Genomic DNA, 20881 nt, shown 5'->3' on the forward strand with positions numbered 1-20881 from the left:
AGGGAGCGGGGGGGGGGGGCTTCTGCTCTTCCTGTCCCCCCCCTAACTGCCGTGCCGGGTCTCGGGCGTGGTCTGGGTGGCCGAGAGCAAGTTCGATGCGTGTTATGGAGTTTGGGACCGTCCACAGCTCAGCCCGGAGCACTCGAGCCACAGGGCAGCCGCCTCAAGCACGGCCCTGCCCAGTGTCTGCGCCGCCGGCCCTGTGACAAGAGGAAGGTGCCGCTTCCCGGGGACACTCTACTGCCATCTGCTGGAGGACTGGCCCCACGCAGCTGCTACGCTCCTGTCTCATCTCTCCCTCCCTACACCTCACGCTGCCAAGTCAGGCAGCTTCGTCTTTGCAGCCTGGAGTGCGGCTGCTGCCTCCCCCTGCGGGCAGCCTCCTTGGACTCCTCCCTCCGGTGCGGGGGGTCCAGGCAAGGCCCCTGACTCAGGGAGAGTCTCCCTGCGTGACTGACCCACCGGGCAGGCTCTGCTGCGGAAACAAGCCCCAGAGCCGCCCGTCCCCGATTCGCAGTGATGTGTCTGACTCGCCCCGAGGCCCCAGAAGCTGTTTCCCTGCGGGGGACCGGCCGACACGCAGCTGCTCTTGCAAAGTGCTCGGCCAAAGGCAAGGAGGAGGGTGCTCGGAGAGGCTTCCAGTGTAGACAGGCGCAAACGCAGAGGCCACGCAGCTCAGAGCGAGGGCACAGCCAGGGCCGCGGGGGGCGGGGAGGCTGGACCGCGCTGGCCGGGGATGGAGTCACGCTGGGCAGCGGGCACAGAGGCCAAGACTGCTCCGGCCTGGGCCGGAAGCTGGGGGCACCTCACCTCACGGCCGGGAGTGGGTGTCCGGGGGCCCCCAAGCTGTGGTGGGCTGGAGGGCAGCTCTGAGGGGCCACGCCTACGTCCCCGTGAGCAGCAGCACGCGTGGGTCGCCATATGCTGGGCGGGCTCAGCGCCTGATCACGTGAGTCGGATGCCGAGGGCCTCGGTGGGGGGGGGTCACGGAGTGCCAGCGAATGAGGCTGCTGACCTACCACCCCACACCCATCTGCGGCCACCGCGGGCACGGCCCCAACGCCTGGAGTCCACGGGGTCCCTGGGGCCCCGCCAGGCTCACTTCCCAGGGCTCCGCCTCCTGGACCTGCTGCAGGGGGGCAGCACCCCCACGCCCCCCACCCAGGACCCCTGGGTGCAGGGGGGAGCCCCCAGGGGGAGCGAGAGTCCCTTAACAGGCCGCGGGAGCTGACGGGCGGGGGGCGGGGGGAGGCTCCGAGGCTCTGGGCCAGCCAGGCGGCCGGCCGTGTTCAAGGCGCATTCCTGAGCTCTGAAAGGAAATAAAAGTGCTCCCTTGTCTGAAGAGTCAACAGCGTCGGGTAACCAGGACCAGATGGGCCCCGGGCGTCCCCGGAGACAGCGGCGAGACAGAGCCGGCCACACGCCGTACCCCGGCTGGGGCCCGTGACCAGACACCGCAGCTCGCTGTCCCAGAGGGTCCCGGAGCCCCCACAGGGCCACCCCACCCCCACCCCCGGGAGCACCGTCCCCCCGTGCTCCCAGCCCAGCTCGGGGAATCTCCCTCCAGAGTTGGAAGGCGGGAGGGAGTCCCCCCTCCCAGTGCTCGCCTGATGCTCCCCCCACCCCCCACCCGCCACTCCTGATCCCCGCGGGCGAGGACGGACCCCGAGGCCCTTTCCTCGGCGTGGGGTGGAGCCTGGGAGGAGGGGCCTGTGCTGTGGGCCCGGCCCTCGGCGGCTCCTGCTAGGGCCCCCCCGCCCTCCCCGTCCCTAACACTGGCAAGTGTCGGGTCTCCCCGAAACCCCCGGTCCCCTCTCTGGGCAACCGATTCATGGCCTGTGCAGGGGTGCTGGGCAGTGAGCACCGGGGGCTCCCACACTCGCCCCCCGACTGTCCAGGGAGGCAGCGGGCTTGGGTCCTGCCCTGGAAACTCTTGAGGTCCGGCAGGTGAGGAGACACGGTCAGTGGCCCTGCCCAGGGCCCAGCAGGAACCCTGACCAGCTCGAAGGGGCGAAGGGGGGGTGGGTGTCCCGAGTTCTGCTTCCTAGACTCGGGAGGCTGGGAGCTGAGGAGCCCCTGGGAACTCTGGGAAGCTCTGCGCTGTGAGGCCTGCTCAAGCCCGGGCCCATTTCACACACGGGCAAACTGAGGCATGACTGCTGTCACCCGAGCAAGTCACACTGCTGTCACACAGGCTGGGGACTCCCAGGCCTGTGTGCCTGCCCCCGTCCATCTCGGGGCAGCAGGTGTGGCCAGGAGTGCTGGGTGGGAGCCCCCCAGGGGTGGGCGTGAGGGGCCCAGGCTGCTTCACCCGCTTGTCCCCCTGAGCTCTCTCCCCCGAGACTCCTTCTTGGCTGGGGGGCCTCGGGGGGGGGCAGGAAGTCCACTCGGGGGCTGGCTGCAGGCTCAGGTCTGTCAGTTCCCCTGGGCGGGGGAGCTACGGGGACTGCCAGAGGGTCTCCCGAGCCCATCCGGAGTGATCCCTGAGCACCAAGCCAGGAGTCCACCCTGAGCCCCGCCAGGTGTGGCCCCAGCGCCAACCAACGGAAGACAGACTCGGTTTGTCAGACCCTGTGAGGTGCTTGCGCCTCACTTCCCGGGGAACCGAGGCAGGCGGGGGGCGGTCGGGGAGGGGCTGGCGGGCACCGCACTCGCCTCACGCCAGCCCCGGGACTGTCACGGCTGTCCCCAGGCGCCTCGTGCCCACCTCACCGCGCCGGCCCTGCTCCCTGTGGGGGCTGGCACAGCTGTCTCTAGTGTCCTCCGAGTGCCCCCGCTGGGAGGGGCCCTTTCCTCAGTGCCAGGGCCGGGGGCAGCAGAGGCGGCCAGCCGGGCCCCCCCACCCGCTCCCTGCCCAGCCCCGGGCTCAGTGCGCACCCACCCAGGGGGCCTGCCGCAGGCCTGGGGCCACAGCAGGTGCAGGCAGAGGTTGGGGGCCGCCCCCTGGGCCAGAGACCCCTCCCAGGTCAGAGACGCCTGGTTTAGGGACCCCCCCCCACCCAGGTCAGAGACCCCCTCTGGGTCAGAGACCTCCTCTGGGCCAGAGATCCCTGGTTTAGGGTCCCCAGGTCAGAGACCCCCCAGATCAGAGACCCCCACAGGTCAGAGACCCTCCCCAGGTCAGAGACTCCCCAGATCAGAGACCCCCCCAGGTCAGAGAAACCCCCAGGTCAGAGACCCCCACAGGTCAGAGACCCTCCCTGGGTCAGAGACCCCCCAGTTCAGAGACCCCCGGTTCAGAGACCCCCTGGGTCACATAGCTGCTCCTGACCCTGGTCTCTGGGGGGCTCGGAGCCTCACGCCCCAGGCAGGGTCCCGAGTGCTCTCACCAGCCCGCTGTCCCTGAGTTCCAGCAGCCGGCCTGCCTGCAGCTGCCGCTGGCCGCCCCATGGACACGTCAGAGCTGCACCACCCTCGGGCGCTCAGAGGAGGCACGATGCGCGCACACCCAGACCCCGTGCGGACCCTCAGCCGGCATGGGTGCCAGCGCCTTGCGCCTTGGCCTCGGCCCCTCGCCTGCATGCTCGGGCCCCAGGCCAGCGCGGCCCTGGACAGCTCCCGCGGAAAGGCTGTGTGGGTCTGGACAGAGGCCGGGTGCTCCCTTTACGGCACTCTTGGACCCCCACTGTCCCCCAGACCCGCTCCCAGTCTCCGGCCCCCAGGGACCCTTGCTCCGAGGACCCCCCACTCCTGCCAGTGGAGGGGGCTGGGAGCTGTGGCCCTCTGGGAGTGCTGGGGGACAGGAACGGTCACGGAGTGACCCGGGGGTCTGCTGGGGGGAGTCGGGGGCCCGCGGGGGCAGCGCCGACACCAGGACACGGAGCTTGCGACGTGCCGATAAAAACGTTTATTTCCTTCGTCCTCAGGCGGGCCTGAAGCTTCTCCCAGGACAGTGGCACTGACCAGAATCGCACAGATGCTCACGGGGCCCCGGAGATGCGGGGTCCGAGGCATGGTCAGGGCCCAGCTCAGAGCCCTCCTAGAGCCCCTGTCCAGCCGACCGTCCAGAGCCTGGGGGGAGGAGGCGGCGCCCCCCGTGGGGGTGGTCCGAGAAGTGGAGCACAGAGTAACGCCCACCTGTCCCTGCCACCAGCCACTGTCCTACAACGCCTCTGGGCAACGCAGGGGTGGACACCCCCTCTGCCCAGCCTCACAGTGTCCCTGAATGTCCCCTTCAGAACAGAGCTGATGACAGGGTCACTGTCTGGGTCTGTTGAAGGTCAGAACCACCGGGGCCCTGGACATGACAGGCACCGGGGCAGGGTGGACTGAGTCAGTGGCGGCTGCACCCCGCCCGTCCCTGGGCTGCCAGCCTCGCCAGGGTGGGGGTCTCTGCTCGGAGGACCCCACCTGACCCCGCTGTGGGTGGGTCCTGCAGGGCACCCGTCTCCCCCACTGGCCTGCCTTCCCCTGCCCTCTCCCCAGGGGTCAGAGGGCCCCTGGGCACCTCACTGGGCCCCTCCAGTTGGGCCTCCTGCCCCCCACCTTCTTCCAAAATCGGGGAGACCACTGCTGGCCTTCCTCCCTTCTCACCACCTGGGACCCCGGCGGACCTCAGGTTAATTATTACTGAGGGGCCGCCCTCACATCCAGGCCCGGGGCTCCCCCTGCTGGCCAGGGTGCAGCACTGCCGCCCAGCCCGCGTCCTCCCTGAGGACCCTGGGAGCTGGAGCCGGGGGCTCTACCTTCACTTCTCTACCTTCCGGGCGAGCCAGAACCCCGCAGGCCTCCCTGCCGCTCGGACCCGGGTCTGCCCTCCCTCCGCCGGGCCTGGGCAGGTCCAGGGCTCCATGAGGGGCTTCTGGACCGGGATGGCTGGGACTCTGCATCCCGCACAGGGGACAGAACCAGCCCTCTGGGGGCGGTGGCTCCAAGGCAGGGGGCGGGCCCCCCTGGGCTCCCCCAGGCCCCACGCGCTGCAGGGAGAGAGGCGGGCAGGGGAGGTGCCAGCAGTCCGGCAGGCTCAGGGCGTCTGGGGGGGCAGCAGGGGGGTGTCGGAGCTCTGCGGGGATAGGCTCTGGGACTCGGGCCCAATGAGCCCCAGGCTGTGCAGGTTGAGGATGGAGTCGGCGATGATGCGGGCCGTGCACTTCTGGTACCCGCCCGACGTCACCATGAGGATGGGCACCTGCTGCCCGCGGACCACCCTGAACACCAGCTCGTCCCGCTTCACCACGCCCTGCAGGGGACGGGACGGGGGTCAGGCGGGGCCGGCCGTCCTGCTGCTGTTGCTGCCCGGCCCGCCCCCCGGGCCTCACCTGCGGGCTGATGGCCAGCCCCCCGAGCCGGTCGCCCTCCAGGACATCGGTGCCCGCGTTGTACACCACCACGTCGGGCGCAGACTCCTGCAGCGCCCTCTGCAGGTTACTCTCCACCCGCCGCAGGTACTCCTCGTCCTCCGTGCCCCACTCCAGCTCCACCTTCCTCTGGATGGCCTCTGCAGGGGCAGGCCACGAGGCTGGGGGCGCGGGGACGGGCCCTGCCCATTCCCGGTCAGCAGCCCGGTGGGACGGACCCACGTGGCCCCAGCCTGACTCTCCCCTCCCCAACACAAAGCCAGAGGGGAGCCCCCGGGCCGCAGGGGGCAAAGGGCAGGGGGCAAAGGGCAGGGGGCAAAGGGCAGGGGGCAGGGGAGGAAGCACTTTGCCCCGGGGTGCCTGCACCTGCCCTCTGGCCCACAGCAAGCCCCTTGGTCACATCAGCTCCCAGCCTGCCCGCGGCCGGGCCGCCCTCAGGACCCTAACGGGGCAGCAGGTCTGCGCCATCCGCTCCTCTGAGGTCCTGCCTTCGCTTTGCTTGCCAGGACTCCCGAGTGACGCTCAGGGAGGAGGGGTGGGCAGTGATCAGGGGCCACATCCGGGAGGTCGGGAAGCCCCGGGGCCACTCCTGTGATACATGGCCAACAGGTCCCAACCAGGGGGGCTGCTCGGGCCCTGCAGCGCGAGGCCCCTCGGCCGCCCTGACGATGTTCCGGGGCCTGGGGGAGCACGTGGAGCCCGGGGGCTCGGGGAAGGCAGGCCCCCTGCTCGTACCCGTGCTGGGTTTCCCCCTGGGCAGCACTGCAGCCAGGCCAACTGGGCACGCCTGGCCGTGCCGGACAGATCCCGGAGCCCTGCACTGCTGGGCCTGGCCCCACCGTGCAAGCCATGAGCCGCCTCCCTGGGGGGCGCCGGAGGGTCCCCAAAGCGGGAAACGCCTACCCCGGCAGAGAGCCGAGGGCCAGGGAGCGGCTTGGGCCGGGAACTACTCGGGGCCGGACCCTGCAGCCCCCAGCACGGCTCTGAGCACGGAGACCCCCAGCCCCGCCCCCACCCCTGCGCCTCCCTGGAGTCTGGCGGGGGATGTGCCGCCCCCAGAGCCCCGCGGCCCGGCTTACGCTTGGCGAAGCTGTCGCCGGGGTAGATGTGGCGGTTGTAGACGTCCATGATGTACACGCGCTTGTCGCCCATGAAGTCCCGCTCGTGCCCGTTGCCCTGCGGGCAGAGCAGCCGTGCCAGCCGGGCCAGCCGGGTCCCCGCCCCCCGGGACCCTGCAGCCCCTCTGACTCCGCTCTCATGGGACCCGGGGTCTCCGCATCACAGGCTCCCAGGGGTGTGATGGAAAACTGTGCCTGGCCAGGGTCACTCGGGGTCACTCAGGGTCACTGGGGGTCACGTGACCTCAGGGACCCCTCCCCCTCCCCTTCACTGGGGCCGGAGTCCCGAGGAGGGGACAGCCCTGCACCCCGAGGGCAGAGGGAGCAGGGTGTGTCTGTGGGGTGATCGGGAGGGACGGGGGTGGCCTCGAGGTGACACAGCAGCGAGCACGCCCGGCTGAGGGGGACAGAGGGACAAAGCTGGACGCCCCGGGGCCCGCAGGAGCGAGGAGTGTGGCGGCTGGGCCGGAGGGCGTCCCTGGGGCCGGGAGCTGCGCCCCTGCTCTGCCCGACCCCAGGCGGGGCCCCCTGGACACTCACCTGGTGGGCATCGAGGTCGACAATGGTGGCTCTGGAGATGCCCTCCACACGCTCAAACAGGAACTGCCCGAGAGAGGGGAGACGTGAGCATCCCCGAAGACCAGGGGTCCCTCGGGGCCCGGGAGGCACGAGGCCACACAGGCCCGGCGGTACTCAAGCCACTAGGTGGACAGTGAATACCCAGAGGAGGTGCAGGTCAGGGAAGGCTCCCTGGAGGAGGTGGTACATGCTGGGGCCTTGATGGGTGAGATTTCAGGGTCAGTTGGGACCATCAGACCAGGGCTCGGTCTGGGGTTCCAAGAGAACGTGAGGGTGGGGTAGGTGCCTCTCTGCATTTCCCCATCCTGCCCCCACTGTCATGTCCTAATGCTGCCTCCTCCAGGAAGCCAGTCTTCCGAGCACTTGCCCGCCAAGCCCCTCACTCTCTGCAGGGGCTGACCCAGGCACCACACCCCACCCTGGTGCCCCGCCCGAGCCACAGGGTGTTGGGGGAGCACTGGAGCCCGCGTGCAAGGGCCAATGCCAGGTCTGGACCCCTGGGCCTCAGCTTCCTGCTCTGTGAGAAGTAGGGATCAGAGAGGGCGGCCGCGGAGAAGGGAGAGTGGCACCGGGCACCCCGCGGGCACTGCCAGTGCGGCCACACCCTGTTATTACAGCATGAGACCCCTGACTCCTCCCCGCTCGCCGGGCACGGGGGTCCTTCCGCTGGATGGAATTCTGCCCCCCGCCCCCCGGCCAGCCCTGGAGCAGGCTAGACCCCTCCCCTCCTCCTCCTGGCACTGACGCTAGGGAGGTGTCCAGCCACACCACCGTCAGCCGCCTGCCCTCTGGGTGACATGGGGGAGGGGGTTGGGGGAGGGTCTGCAGGGCTCCCGGGGGCGAGCCTTCACCTTGATGGCCAGTGTGATGTCCGCGTAGGCACAGAAGCCCCCTCCCCGGTCGCTGGAGCAGTGGTGAAAGCCGCCCCCTGTGGAACGAAGGACGGGTTCAGGTACAGTTCCATCCAGGCGCTGCCCTGCTCTGAGCCCGATCCCCTCCCCCACTCGGCCTCCAATGACCCCCTGTGACCCCGGCTGGCGAAGTTAGCTGAGACCTGAGTATGCCACCAGGGCCACCTGGTCCAGAGCAAGACACACCTCAGGGGGTCCCCACGAGTCAGCACGAGTCAGAGCCAGTCCATCCCCCCAGGGCTATTCTCCGTGGCCCTTCCCTCGCCGCCCCCCCCAGAACTGGCCCTGCTCTAGGTGACCCCTCTGGCAGGAAGGGTTGGAGGTGACCCTATGGGTGTTCCCTGGAGCCTGGGGGTAGGAGGGAGCAACCAGGCAAGGGATCTCCACAGAACAGGGCGTGGCCGGCCACCCTGCACCCGCCTCCCTGGGACTCAGTACAGCACCCCGAGGTGAGTCCCAGTGTCCAGGTCTTCCCTATCCCCCTGCCCTGCCCCCCACACACACACCGGGTGTGGACTCACCGACATTGATGGCCCAGCCTCGCTCCACGGCCAGCTTCCCTGCCTTGGGACAGATGCAGACAAGTGACGGGTGTGGACGGCCAGGCCCTGGCCCTCCCGCCACTCACCCCCAATCGCTGCCTCCTGCCCTTGTGAGGGAAGGGCGGGGGATCTGCCCGGGAAGTGAGGCCACACTGGCTGCTGCATGAGCTGGAGGGACAGAGGCCCCCCAGCAGCCCTGCCCAGGAGCGGGGGGTGGGGTGGGGGAGAAGCTCAGCCTGAGGGTTACTCAGGAGCCTCCCGGACCCTGGTGTGGGACCCCCAAGGGAGGAGACCAGAGTCGGCTCCTGGAAATACCGTTGACCCCAGGAGAACTCGGACCAAGGAGCTAGGCGGGCACATGCAAACACACTTCTAAAACTCTGCAAACTGGCCAGGTGAGTAAGATAACTGTGGGGGGCTCCCTCGGGTCTGGGTTCAAGCGGGCATTCAAATCTGAACGCTCCTTTACCTCCCCCAGCTCAGCGGCGTGAACTCAAGTTCAAAAACTAGACACAGGGACCAGAGCATTGGGACAGCGGGCAGGGCACCTGCCTTGCACGTGGCCCACCCGGATTCTCTCCCGAGCACCCGCTGGGTTCTCCCCGAGAGCCGCCAGGAGGGAGCCCTGAGTGCAGAAGCAGCCGGGTGAGGCCCAAAATCAAAACAAAGGGAAGGGCTGGAGCGATAGCACAGCGGGGAGGGCGTTTGCCTTGCACGCAGCCGACCTGGGTTCGATTCCCAGCATCCCATAGGGTCCTCTGAGCACCGCCAGGAGTAATTCCTGAGTGCAGAACCAGGCGTAACCCCTGAGCATCGCCGGGTGTGACCCAAAAAGAAAAAAAAAATTCCACACACACGAAGGGAGGAAAAAGGCCACAGGTGACGCCTGGCCCTGCAGCGGCTGTTCTTTCTTGCCGCACTGTCTGAGACGAGGAAGCACCCTCCATCAGGAAGGCTTGCGGGGCTAGCCTTCGGTAAAACTGAGCCACAGCTCTGGGATACAATCTTTGGAGGGGGCGGGGGCACAAGGCTGGATCTTCTATACCAGCAAATATGGTAATGGTGGGGGGTGGGGGTTGCAGTAAGCGTGGTGGTGGGGGGGAACTGATTTCTAAGCCCTGGGATGGGAGAGGTGTGGGGAGACGGGTCTGGCTGCCTGCCCCGAGGAAGGTTGAGGATCTGGTGTCATTCTAGGAGGGAAGAGCACTGCGGGCGGGACAGCCAGGTGGGCCCCCAGCTCGGCCTTCCTCCCGCGGACACCTACCATGATGGTCCCTCCAGTCTGCGTGCGGAGGGGCCGCAGCACCTTCCTCTGCACCAGGAAGTTGGGGAGGAAGAGCACCGGGGGGATTTCCGTGATGGTGGCGACGGCGAAGGACCACTGCCGGGAGAGACACAGGCGTCGGGGACTGCCCGCTGGAAGCATGTCCCCCCTCCCTCGGGTGCCACGCCACGGGGAAGGGCCCCAGGCACCCCGAGGAGCTCCCGGCTCAGGCGCAGTTCCTTTGGTAGGAACCAAGAGCCCCAGGTCTGCTGGGCCCCAGTTTCAAAATCTGGGCAGGGGCCACAGAGATAGTGCAGTGGGTAGGGCACTGGCCTTGCATGAGGCTGACTCAGGTTTCATCCCCAGCACCCCAGATGGTTCCCTGAGCCCCGCCGGGCATGGTGCCTGAGCACTGATCCAGGAGTAAGCCCTGAGAACTGCCATGTGTGACCCAAAAGCTGAAAAAATAAAATGTACAAAGTAGATGGATAAGAACACGGTTTCCTTAAAGCTGGGTCAGCCCAGGCTCCCTGCTGGCGCGCGAGCCCTGGCCTGCCCTCTAGTGTCCAGAAGCAGAACTGCAGGCCTTCATTCAGGTGGAGACGGGGCCAGGCCCAGCAGCCGGGTAGCGGGGACAGGGGGCCCCAGGAGGAGGGACACACATTTAGTGGAGCCAGGCCTCCTGCCCACCCCACCAGAGCCTGTTCCTCCGTGGGGAACCTGGTGCCGTGGCCATCTCTGGCGCCCCAATCCCGAGCCATCTCCTGCCGGGCTGCAACGGGCCTGGCCCGGCACACAGGAGAGACGCCTGTCCCAGCTCTGGTGTGCCAAGCTCTGGTGGACACCCGCCGTGCCCACAGCTTGGGGCTCCCTCGAGCAGGAGGGGCAGGAGGGGCGTCTGGGCTGTGCGACGGGGGAGGACCCCTGCAGCCTTCCAGCAGCCCTGAGGACTGGGGCCCGAGAGTGTCTGAAGGTGGCACCGGCCCAGACAGGAAGGGCAGGGCCAGTGCTGACCCTCCCACAGCGCGGCACAGAGTCGGCTCTGCAGAGTGAGTGAGTGAGGAGGGAGGCACCGAGTCACAGCCCGCCGGGCACAGCAAACCAGCGGTCGGCAGGGAGGAACTGAAGCCGTGCAGGGCAGACACGCAGCCGGCAGCTGGCACCTAAGGACAGTCCCAGCAAGGGGCTGGCCAGGAGGGACCCTTTGCCCTCGAGGAAAGGTTCCTGTGAGTCAGTCTGGAGATGCGGCTCGGCCACCAGCCCTGGGCCACGCACACAGACATCGGGGCTGTTCCACCCGGAGCCGCCAGCCACAAGCAGCCACTTCCCTGGGAATTTCGTTTGGTAGATAGCTTTTTTTTTTTTTTTTTTTTGCTTTTTGGGTCACACCTGGCGATGCACAGGGGTTACTCCTGGCTCTGCACTCAGGAATTACCCCTGGCGGTGCTCAGGGGACCATATGGGATGCTGGGATTTGAACCCGGGTTGGCCGCGTGCAAGGCAAACGCCCTCCCCGCTGTGCTATCTCTCCAGCCCCTCATTTGGTATATAGCTTTTGATGTTTTTGGGTTTGGGGGCCCCACCCGGGGGTGCTCAAGGCTTACTCCTGGCTCTGCACTCAGGAATCACTCCCAGCGGTGCTCAGGGAGCCATACGGGGTGCCAGGGATCAAACCCGGGTGGGCCGCGAGCCAGGCAAACGCCCTCACTGCTGTACGGTCGCTCCAGCCCCTTCCCTGGGAGTTTCAATTGAGCACCTCATTTAAAAACGAGCAATGTGGGGCCGCAGAGATGGTACGGGGGTACGGGCACTTGCCTTCCCGCTCTGCTTCGATCCCCAGCACCGCACGTGACCCACTGAGCCTCTCCTGGGGTGGACGCTGGGCTCCTGCCCTGTCCTTCCCCGTCTCTGACCCTGACAGAGCGGCAGTGAGCACCAAGCCCCGAGTCCCCTCCTGCAGAGGAGGGGAGGAGGCTGGCACCCACGAGCTGTGCCGCACGCCAGGGCAGTGGCCTCGGCGAGGGCCTGGGAGGGGCAGGGCCGGCCCCAGGATGCACAGGCAACAGCGGAGGGTGTGAGGCCGGGCGGCTGCACCCACTCCAGGCCTCGGCTCTGTACATGCCCCCGAGACCCTGCACTGTGAGGCCCTTTGGCGGGCTGGAGCTCCTCCCAGGGCCCTGCCAGCTGCACGGGAGAACCTGCTGGAAAGGGGGGTCCCAAGCCCCGCCCTGGGCCTCCCGAGGCAGCCGAGTGAGAGAGGACGCCCATGTGGGCCCGGCCCTGCCCATGGGAACCCGAGCCGGGAGCCTGCCCTCACCCGGCAGAGGGCCCCAGAGAGCCGGGCGCACCTTGGGGGCCAAACTTCTCCTCCAGCTGCACCTCGGCGACGCGACACCCCGACTCTGTTTCCCCAGGGGCCCCTCGCCCCTCGTGTGGCTGCGGCCCGCCCCGGAGCCCAGGTGCTGGGTGAGAGTCAGGGCTTTTTGGCTTGTTTGTTGAGCCATACCCGGCAGGGCTCAGGGCTTCCTCCCGGCTCTGTGCTCAGGGATCATGTGGCCAAATTAAAATTCCCGGAGAAGTGGCTGCTTGTGGCTGGCGGCTCCGGGTGGAACAGCCCCGGTGTCTGTGTGCGTGTCCCAGGGCTGGCTGCCGAGCTGTGTCCCCCAGGCTGACTTGCAGGAACCTTTTCTCGAGAGCGAAGGGTCCCTCCTGGTGGGGCTCAGGGGGGCCTCTGGGGTGCCAGGATCGAACCCAGGCGGTCTGCACGCAAGGCAGGTGCCTTACCCCTTAGACGACATCTCTCTGGTCCCTGGCGTCAGAACTTTGCGCCAGTGGAAAGGTTGAAAAACAGAGAGGGAAACAGCTTCACCGCGTCACACAGCGGCCGTGGGGAGCGGGCCCAGCCGTGGAATGAGGTGCCACCCCACGAAACCAAGCACCGACGGGAAATCGGTCGCATTGCCTTCTCTCTTGTTTTTTCTTTTTTGGGCCAGTTCCAGCAGTGCTGAGGGACCAGGCCACGCAGGGATGGAGCCTGGAGCCCCACCTGCAAAGCCTGTTCCCGGCCCCCTCGGCTTGGTCCCCGCCTCCGGCTTCTCTGCAGGCAGGCAGGGTCGTGGCAGAGCTGAGGGCAGCTGCCCGCTGGGGAAGGTGCTCGGGCTCAGTCCCATACCCCGCCCGCCGCTCACTGCTTAGCGGGAGTTTGCGGGGAGTCTTATCCCAGCACCTTAACAGGCCCCTCACAGGGAGACGGCCGGCAGCCGTGAACCTAGCCAAAGTGGAGCAGTTTTTGGGCTGGAGTGATAGCACAGCGGGTAGGGCGTTTGCCTTGCACGCGGCCGACCCGGGTTCGAATCCCAGTATCCCATAGGGTCCCTTGAGCACCGCTAGGGGTAATTCCTGAGTGCATGAGCCAGGTGTGACCCAAAAAGCAAAAAACAAAAACAAAAACAAAAAAACAAAGTGGAGCAGTTTTACAGTGGACCTGGGTTGGGTCCCCGTACAGTCCCCTGAGCCCACGAAGAGTGAGCCCTGAGCACAGAGCCAGGAGTCAGCCCTAAGCACCACCAGGTGTGGCCCTGAGACACAAAACAAAATGAACAGCCCCCAAGGGCAGCGCCCCGATCCATACCCTCAACTCACTGGTTACCCCCGTGGGCCACCCCAGATGCTCTGGCCTGACCCTTCAGCCCACTGAGAGCCCCCCCCGGCCGCCCCCCTGCACCCGGCCCTACCTTCAGCTCATTGAGGTAGCGTCTCGTGTGCACCACCAGCAGGTCCCCGTCCGAGGCCTCTCGGGCCTCCACCAGCATGTTGTCCGAGAGCAGCTTCTCTTCTGGAAGCACAAGGCAGGCCCCTGAGCCCCCCCCCCCAGAGAGGGCCTGCACCCCCGGCCTGCCGAGCCCCGCAGGCTGCACCCACGGGACCTGCCAGCAGGCTGCTCCCAGCCCTGGCGCCCAGCCGGCCGTGTCTCCCCGACCAGGGTGAGCAAAGCCCCGCCACCCCCCCACGGCCTTGGGGGCCTCTCTCGGCCCCGTGTCCCTCTAGGACAGCAACTGAGGCCAGCCCGCACCCCGCCTGCGGGAAGCGGCTGCAGCCTGGGCTCGGCCCCTCGCGGCCGAGACCCTCGCCGCAGGCAGGTGTGACCGGCCTCTCCTCATTGGCAGGCAGGAGGCTGCTTCTTCTTCTTCTTCTTTTTTTTTAATTTCTTTTTGCTTTTTTGGGGGGGGTCACACCCAGCGATGCTCAGGGGTTACTCCTGGCTTTGCACTTAGGAATTACTCCTGGCGGTGCTTGGGGGACCATATGGGATGCCGGGGATTGAACCCGGGTCGGCCGCATGCAAGGCAAACGCCCTCCCCGCCATGCTATCACTCCAGCCCCGAGGCTGCTTCTTCTTTTTCCCTTTTCCATTTTGGGAGTTTGGGCCCCACCTGGCAGTGCTCAGGGGTAAGTCCTGGAGGAAGCCAAGGCCCTCAAGGACGGTGCTAGGATCGACCCGGGCTCGGCCGCGGGCAAGTGCCGTGCACACGGAGCCGTCCCTGCGGCCCGGAGCCCTCTTCTCACGGCAGGTTTCTGCTGAGTCTTTCCAGACACAGGCGAAGTCAAGGAAAACTAGGAAGGAAATGACGGCGCGGGTGGCCGGGGCAACCACAAGGGTGCACGCGGGGCTGGCCGGCGCCAACACCCCGGCACGCACCAGACAGGGCCGCTCCGTTTCGTAACAGAAGAGACTGAGGCCGAGAGCCAGAGGAGCTCTAGGGGCCCAGTGAGATGTGGCCTGGGAGGCCCTGGGTGCCGGGGACAGTCAGAGGGACACGGGGCCTGGCAGACACTGGCTGGTCCCATAGACCCCACATGCTGCAAGACTCCCCCCACCCAGAACATTCTGTGACTCCCCACTGGGAGACACAGGGAGGCAAGAAGGATCTGTGTGCTGTGCTTTGTGGCCTGCGGTGTGGTCTGCGCTGTGGTGTGTGCTGTGTCTGTGGTCTGTGGTCTGTGCTGTGTCTGTGTGCTGTGGTCTGTGTGCTGTGGTTTGTGTGCTGTGTCTCTGTGCTGTGTCTGTGGTCTGTGGTCTGTGCTATGGTCTGTGGTCTGTGCTGTGTCTATGTGCTGTGGTCTGTGGTCTGTGCTGTGGTCTGTGCTGTGTCTGTGCTGTGGTCTGTGCTGTGTCTGTGTGCTGTGGTCTGTGCTGTGTCTGTGCTGTGGTCTGTGCTGTGTCTGTGTGCTGTGGTCTGTGCTCTGGTCTGTGCTGTGGTCTGTGCTGTGTCTGTGTGCTGTGGTTTGTGTGCTGTGGTCTGTGGTCTGTGTTGTGTCTGTGCTGTGGTCTGTGCGCTGTGTCTGTGAGTGACTCAGGCCATACGGACAAGCAGCAAGAGCAGGGACAGGCCGGTTCATCAGGCAAAGGGCACTGTGTAGTCGGGGTCCCGGCCCCTGAGGCTCTCCCTATCACGGATCCTCTTCTACTCTACTATTTTTCTTCCATTACTCACTCTGATCACTACAGCAAATGGAAAACTGGTACCGCATGTTATGAAGTTAGCATCAAAGGAAAAAAAAAAACCCAGCAAGTGTGATTCATCCTCACTGTTCTCTGACTGCGGGGCCTGAGGCTTTGCTGGGAGGTCCACGTCCTCGGACTTTGTTTCTCTCTGGGGGAGGGGGCGGGCGGTGGGGGACACTACAGCACCCCATGGTGCTCAGGGCTTACTCCTGGCTCAGGGACCACTCCTGGAGGTGCTTGGGGGTGCAGCTCTGGGGATCAAACCCTGTTTGGCCATGTGCGGGGCAAACGCCCAGCCCACTGTACTCTCTCTCTGGCCTCTGGGGCTGGGTGGAAAGACGCAGCAGGTGTGATGGAAGGATCTTGCGCTTATTTCAGGCCAGGTTCAACCTCAGGCTGCCTTTTCCACTGCCTCCCGAGGGGCCTCTGGGCTGCAGGGGAACAAGGCAGTTCCTTCTCCGGGACCAAATTTCCAACCCAACCAGGGCCTGGACTGTAAGCCACGTGGTAACCGTGACTCCGGCCCGCTGGGAACCCAGTAGCAGGAGAGGGGCAGTTTGAGGACTAAGGCTGCGAGTCAAAGGCCGCAGGCGGGGGCTCCCACGGGCTGCAGGGGCAGCGGGTGAGCCTGGCGGGGGCCCTGCCCTACCTTTCAGGAAGCAGATCACTTTGCCCCATTTTCCTGCGTCGAAAGGGTGCAGCTTCTCCAGGCCCAGGAAGGTGATGTTGTAACGCGGGGAGTACACGATGGGCCAGCACGACTCGGGCACGTCCTGGTACAGCTGGGTTGGGTGTGGCCTTCCAGGGCACAGAGACACACACACACAGGGACAGCCTGAGCCGGAAGGCGGCCACCTCCTTCCCGCCCGGCAGGCTGGCCTAGCCCTGACCCAGTCCTACCAGCTCCCTCCGGGGGGAAGGACCACTGGGCACCGCATCAGCATGGGAGCCAAGGCTCGCCCGCCCTGGCCCATCAAACCCGGCTCTCTCCAGCGTGCCCCCCCTCACCCCAGGCTTGGTGAGGGCCTGCGTGTCCCCAAGGTCACAGGGCGGGTCTGGGCACGTGTGCAGGCAGGTGTCTGGCAGGCGGCCTAGCCACCGCACGCCGCATCACAACAACAGTGTCACCCAACGCCTGGGTCTCCCCGGGCCTGATTCGCGGCTGCTCCGAGGGTTAAAATCTCGCAGGTAAACGGCCGAGCCCAGGAAGCGCCCGCGAGCGGCAGCTGCTCGCGGCAGTTTCCAGAAACCTGCGCGGTCTGTGCCCAGTGCAGGCTGGGGCCCATCGGGGTCCCCCCGGGCCCGCCCGAGCCCCGCTCGCAGCTGTCACCCCCTCCCGCCCCAGCTGCTGCCCCTGCGGGGGCCTGGGCACAGCTGGCCCGGGCTGCTGCCGACGTCAGCCCGGCGCCTGTCGCCGCCCCCAGCCCAGCCCCCCGCTCTGCTCGGGACCCCGTGCGGCCCGCGCCGGGCGCCCAGCCTGCAGGAGGGGCGCCGCGCCCCAGCGCCGCCCCCCGCACCCCGACCCCAGGTGCACTCACATCCCGGGGCCGAGCCCTCCCGGCGCTGGTCACCGCGGCGCCACCGGGCGGGGCGGGCCGCGGCCCCGCCCAGGACACACCCCCGGCGCGACCGCCTCCGCGGGGGCGGGGCTAGGGCAGCGATGCCCCGCCCCCGCCGCTCCTGCGTCACAGAGGATTGGCCACCGGCCTCGGAGACCACGCCCCGAGGGGGGGCGGGCCCCGCGCCTGCTCATTGGGCGTCGACACCCGCGGGGCCTCGCCCCGCCCCCGGGGAGGAGCTGCCCAATCCCGCCCCGCGCCCGCGTTCCAGTGCTCAGCGGGCTGGGGCTGGAGGGAATCACTGCACGCTGGCTTTGACCTTGGGCGAACACCAGCGGGGCGGAGGGGCTCTGGCCCTGCTATTTGTGACTTAATGAGGTTCTTAACCTCCGTAATTTATAGACACAAGGTCTATCCCCAGCCTCAACCCTTGTGGGTCTGCTCTGACCTGAAACACCGCCGCCCTAGCCGCTTACGCTCCCTGGGCCTCCGTGGACGCTAGATGAACACAGCTGACCCCAGCTGTGGGGACAGTCGGTGTCTGTGTTGGCCCACCCCAACCCCGGAGGGCTAAGACAAAGCGTGCTCGGGACCTGGCACTGTCCAGAGGCCTCAACAATAGAGCCCAGAGGACCCATACAATGAGCCTCTCTGTCCACCCACTGTCTCTGCCCACCGCTCGGTAGCAGCTGACCAGAGAGGGGGCAGCTGGGAGCCCGAGGGGACAGGGGCAGGGCAGGATCAGTGGAGGGGCAGTGCCGTCCATCTGCCCGTCTGCTGACTGCAGGATAGCCCTGAACACTCACAGTGAGTGTCAATGATGGGGCGCCTCAGCACTCGGATTCCCACATGAGAGACAGAGGTCTGGGCTCAGTCCAGACTCTGCCAGCCAGTGGACAGCCCAGGCTAGGCATCTATCTTTCCTGTCTCCATCGCACAGGGAGCTGAAAAAAAAAAATCAGACAAGAGTAATGCCGCTGATGACGTCAAGATGCATTTGATTAAAAACGAGTTTATTATTCGTGCTCGATTATATTTATGCTCCATTCCCTCTGTTATTATTGCCATGAGCAGGGGTCGCACTTCCTGGCCATGGTGCTCACACATCCTTTTAATTGCCGTGCTCTCCAGGGGTCCCAACCTTTAGCTTGCAGTGCTTCCACGCAGATGGCTGCGTGCACCCAGAAACCGCAGCCCCCGGGAATTCAAACAGCAGAGCTTCCAGAATCAAACTCCAGTCTCAACTGTGCCTGAGCCAACGCGCCACTTCCCTGATTGGTATTGACAGCAACGTCCTTCTAGCTTCTCACACCTGGGGACCACACCTGTTCCGCATGACAGTGCACAGACCAGCAGTTATAGCCAAGGGTGAGTGGTTTTTAAACGCTTTACACCAGTGGCTGAAGACCACTGATTTAAAGAGCACCTAGCAGGGCTGGAGTGATAGCATAGCAGGGAGGGCGTTTGCCTTGCATGCGGCCGACCCAGGTTTGAATCCCAGCATCCCATATGGTCCCCTGAGCACCGCCAGGGGTAATTCCTGAGTGCAGAGCCAGGAGTAACCCCTGTGCATCGCCAGGTGTGACCCAAAAACCAAAAAAATAAAAAATAAAAAAATAAAGAGCACCTAGCATGTGGTGAAGGTTTTGTGCTCATTTAATTCTTGGCGCAACTCTAGGTAGCCCCATTTTGTTGGTGAGGAAATGGAGACACCAAATAACGAACTAACTCGCCCTTTAGGGCAGGCATGTGGGCAGGCTATAGCCACAGAAGGACTAAAGCCACTTTTCATAACAAGGAGGCACATGCAGTGAGTAGGTGTCCTTGTCAGAGACTGACCCTTCCTTGGGAATGAGCCCTGAGGATCGCAAAGTCCCACAGCAGCGCCTTCTGCTGGGGGAGCACTGTCTGCAGCAGCCCAGACCAGGGGGCAGAGTCCAGAGAAAGGAGGATGGCTCTGGGCTAAGGGCTGTGCTCGTGTGACTGAGGCATCATGTGATCGAAGGAGAGCCCACAGGAACCTGGGGGCACCTTTAAGCCACGACATCCACCTGGACGCCCCCCACCCTATCTCCTGTGGGAGAAATCAGCAGCGTGGCTCATACGGAGTGTCTGGGCCTTTTATGGCACCCCGGTGTGTCTGTTCGCCACGCCACTGCAGGGACATTGCTGTGCACCCAGCAGGCTGGGTCTGGAAGTTTCCATGGGTTTCACCATTCAGTGTAAAGAGACAAACAGGAACAGAGAGCAAACCAGCACCCCACAGGGTCCCCTGAGCACTGCCAGGAGTGCTCCCTGAGTACAGAGTCAGGAGTCAACCCCGAGCACTGCCAGGAGTGATCTCTGAGTGAAGATGATGGAGCTGCTGGATGATGGAGCCTCTGGATGATGGAGCTGCTGGATGATGGAGCTGCCGGATGATCGAGCTGCTAGATGACAGAGCTGCCAGATGATGGAGCTGCTGGATGATAGAGCTTCCAGATGATGGAGCCTCTGGATGATGGAGCTGCTGGATGATGGAGCTGCCGGATGATGGAGCCTCTGGATGATGGAGCTGCCGGGTGATAGAGGTGCCGAATGATAGAGCTTCTGGATGATGGAGCCTCTGGATGATGGAGCCTCTGGATGATGGAGCTGCTGAATGATGGAGCTGCCGGATGACGGAGCCTCTGGATGATGGAGCTTCTGGATGATGGAGCCTCTGGATGATGGAGCTTCTGGATGATGGAGCTGCTGGATGATAGAGCTGCTGGATGATGGAGCCTCTGGATGATGGAGCTGCTGGATGATGGAGCCTCTGGATGATGGAGCTGCTGGATGATGGAGCTGATGGATGATGGAGCTGCTGGATGATAGAGCTTCCAGATGATGGAGCTGCCAGATAATGGAGCTGCCGGGAGTCAGCCCCGAGCACTGCCAGGCGTGATCCCTGGGTGCAGAGTCTGGAGTCAGCCCTGAGCAATGAAAGGTACCAGCGGAGGTGACTCAGACCCAGCCCCCAAGAGAGAGGAGAGCTTTCACTTTTTGCGTGTGCTGGGGATGGGACCCAGGGACTCAACACTCAAGGCACGCCCCCTGCCACTGAGCCGCACCCCTGGTTCGCGGTTCATGTTTTAACTCCACATACGTGATTTTTGTCACGATTGTTATGGGTGTCACCCTCAGTGGCATTCAGGGATCACTGAGGTCAGCCGTGGGGGCCCTGGGACTGAAGGTGGTGTGCTGTGCTGGGGACAGAGCCGACCCCCACACCTGGAAGACACGCACTCTGCCACGTGAGCCACGTAACCAGCCTCTCACCATGGAGCTCCTGTCTCAGAGTGTCATTCTGTAAAACTCAGTGATGGCGGGTTGAGAATCGTGAACTTCCTGTTGCTCCCCTTGCCTGCAACCTTCAGAGATATAAATCTATTGTCACTTAAAGTGAGTATGAAGCCCCCAGGCCACAACATGCCTTTTTAAGCCTCCAGACATGCAAAGGACATCATTAAGTGCAAAAGGGAATAATTGACACAGACCCGATATTTCAATATTTGTAAAGAATATTAGATTGAGGCGTCCTGCTACATGGTCTCAAAAGACAGAATGAAGGGCATTACACCAAGCCCTTTACTTTCTTCTTTTTCTTCTTTTGTCTTGGCTGCAGCCAGGATGCTCACTGGTCACTCCTGGCTCTGCTCTCAGGGGTCACTCCTGGCAGTGCTCAGGGGACCATTTGGGATGCTGGCGATTGAACCAGGTTGGCCACATACAAGGAAAGTTACCCTCCCCACGATGCTTTCTCCCTGGCCCCTTATAAAAGTTGTTGTTTGTAAACAAATGGGACTACATCAAACTAAGAAGCTTCTGCACTTCAAAAGAAACAGTGGCCAAAATACAGAAAGAGCCCACAGAATGGGAAAGAATATTTACCCAATACCCACCTGATAAGGGATTAATATCCAGATATACAAGACGCTAGTAGAATTGTATAAGAAAAAAACCCTCCAACCCTATCAAAAACTGGGGAGAAGAAATGAACAGAAGTTTCCTCAAAAAAGAAATACAAATGGCCAAAAGGCACATGAAAAAATGCTCCACATCGCTAGTCATCAGGGAGACACAA

General features: G+C 64.6%; 1 protein-coding gene across 1 annotated transcript; it reads right to left on the reverse strand.

Annotated features, from left to right (window-relative positions):
• Nucleotides 1-3832: 3832 nt before the first annotated feature.
• On the reverse strand, nucleotides 3833-16887 carry HDAC11 (histone deacetylase 11). Its single transcript, XM_055134967.1, has 10 exons — nucleotides 16756-16887; nucleotides 15867-16015; nucleotides 13446-13546; nucleotides 9712-9828; nucleotides 8427-8469; nucleotides 7846-7922; nucleotides 6956-7018; nucleotides 6377-6473; nucleotides 5259-5437; nucleotides 3833-5179 (listed from the first exon to the last, which is right to left on the reverse strand). Coding segments are annotated over exons 1-10 (1044 nt in total). The 5' UTR covers nucleotides 16758-16887; the 3' UTR covers nucleotides 3833-4963.
• Nucleotides 16888-20881: the final 3994 nt, after the last annotated feature.

Source organism: Sorex araneus, chromosome 4 (genome assembly GCF_027595985.1).
Source record: "Sorex araneus isolate mSorAra2 chromosome 4, mSorAra2.pri, whole genome shotgun sequence".
Lineage (NCBI taxonomy): Eukaryota > Metazoa > Chordata > Mammalia > Eulipotyphla > Soricidae > Sorex > Sorex araneus.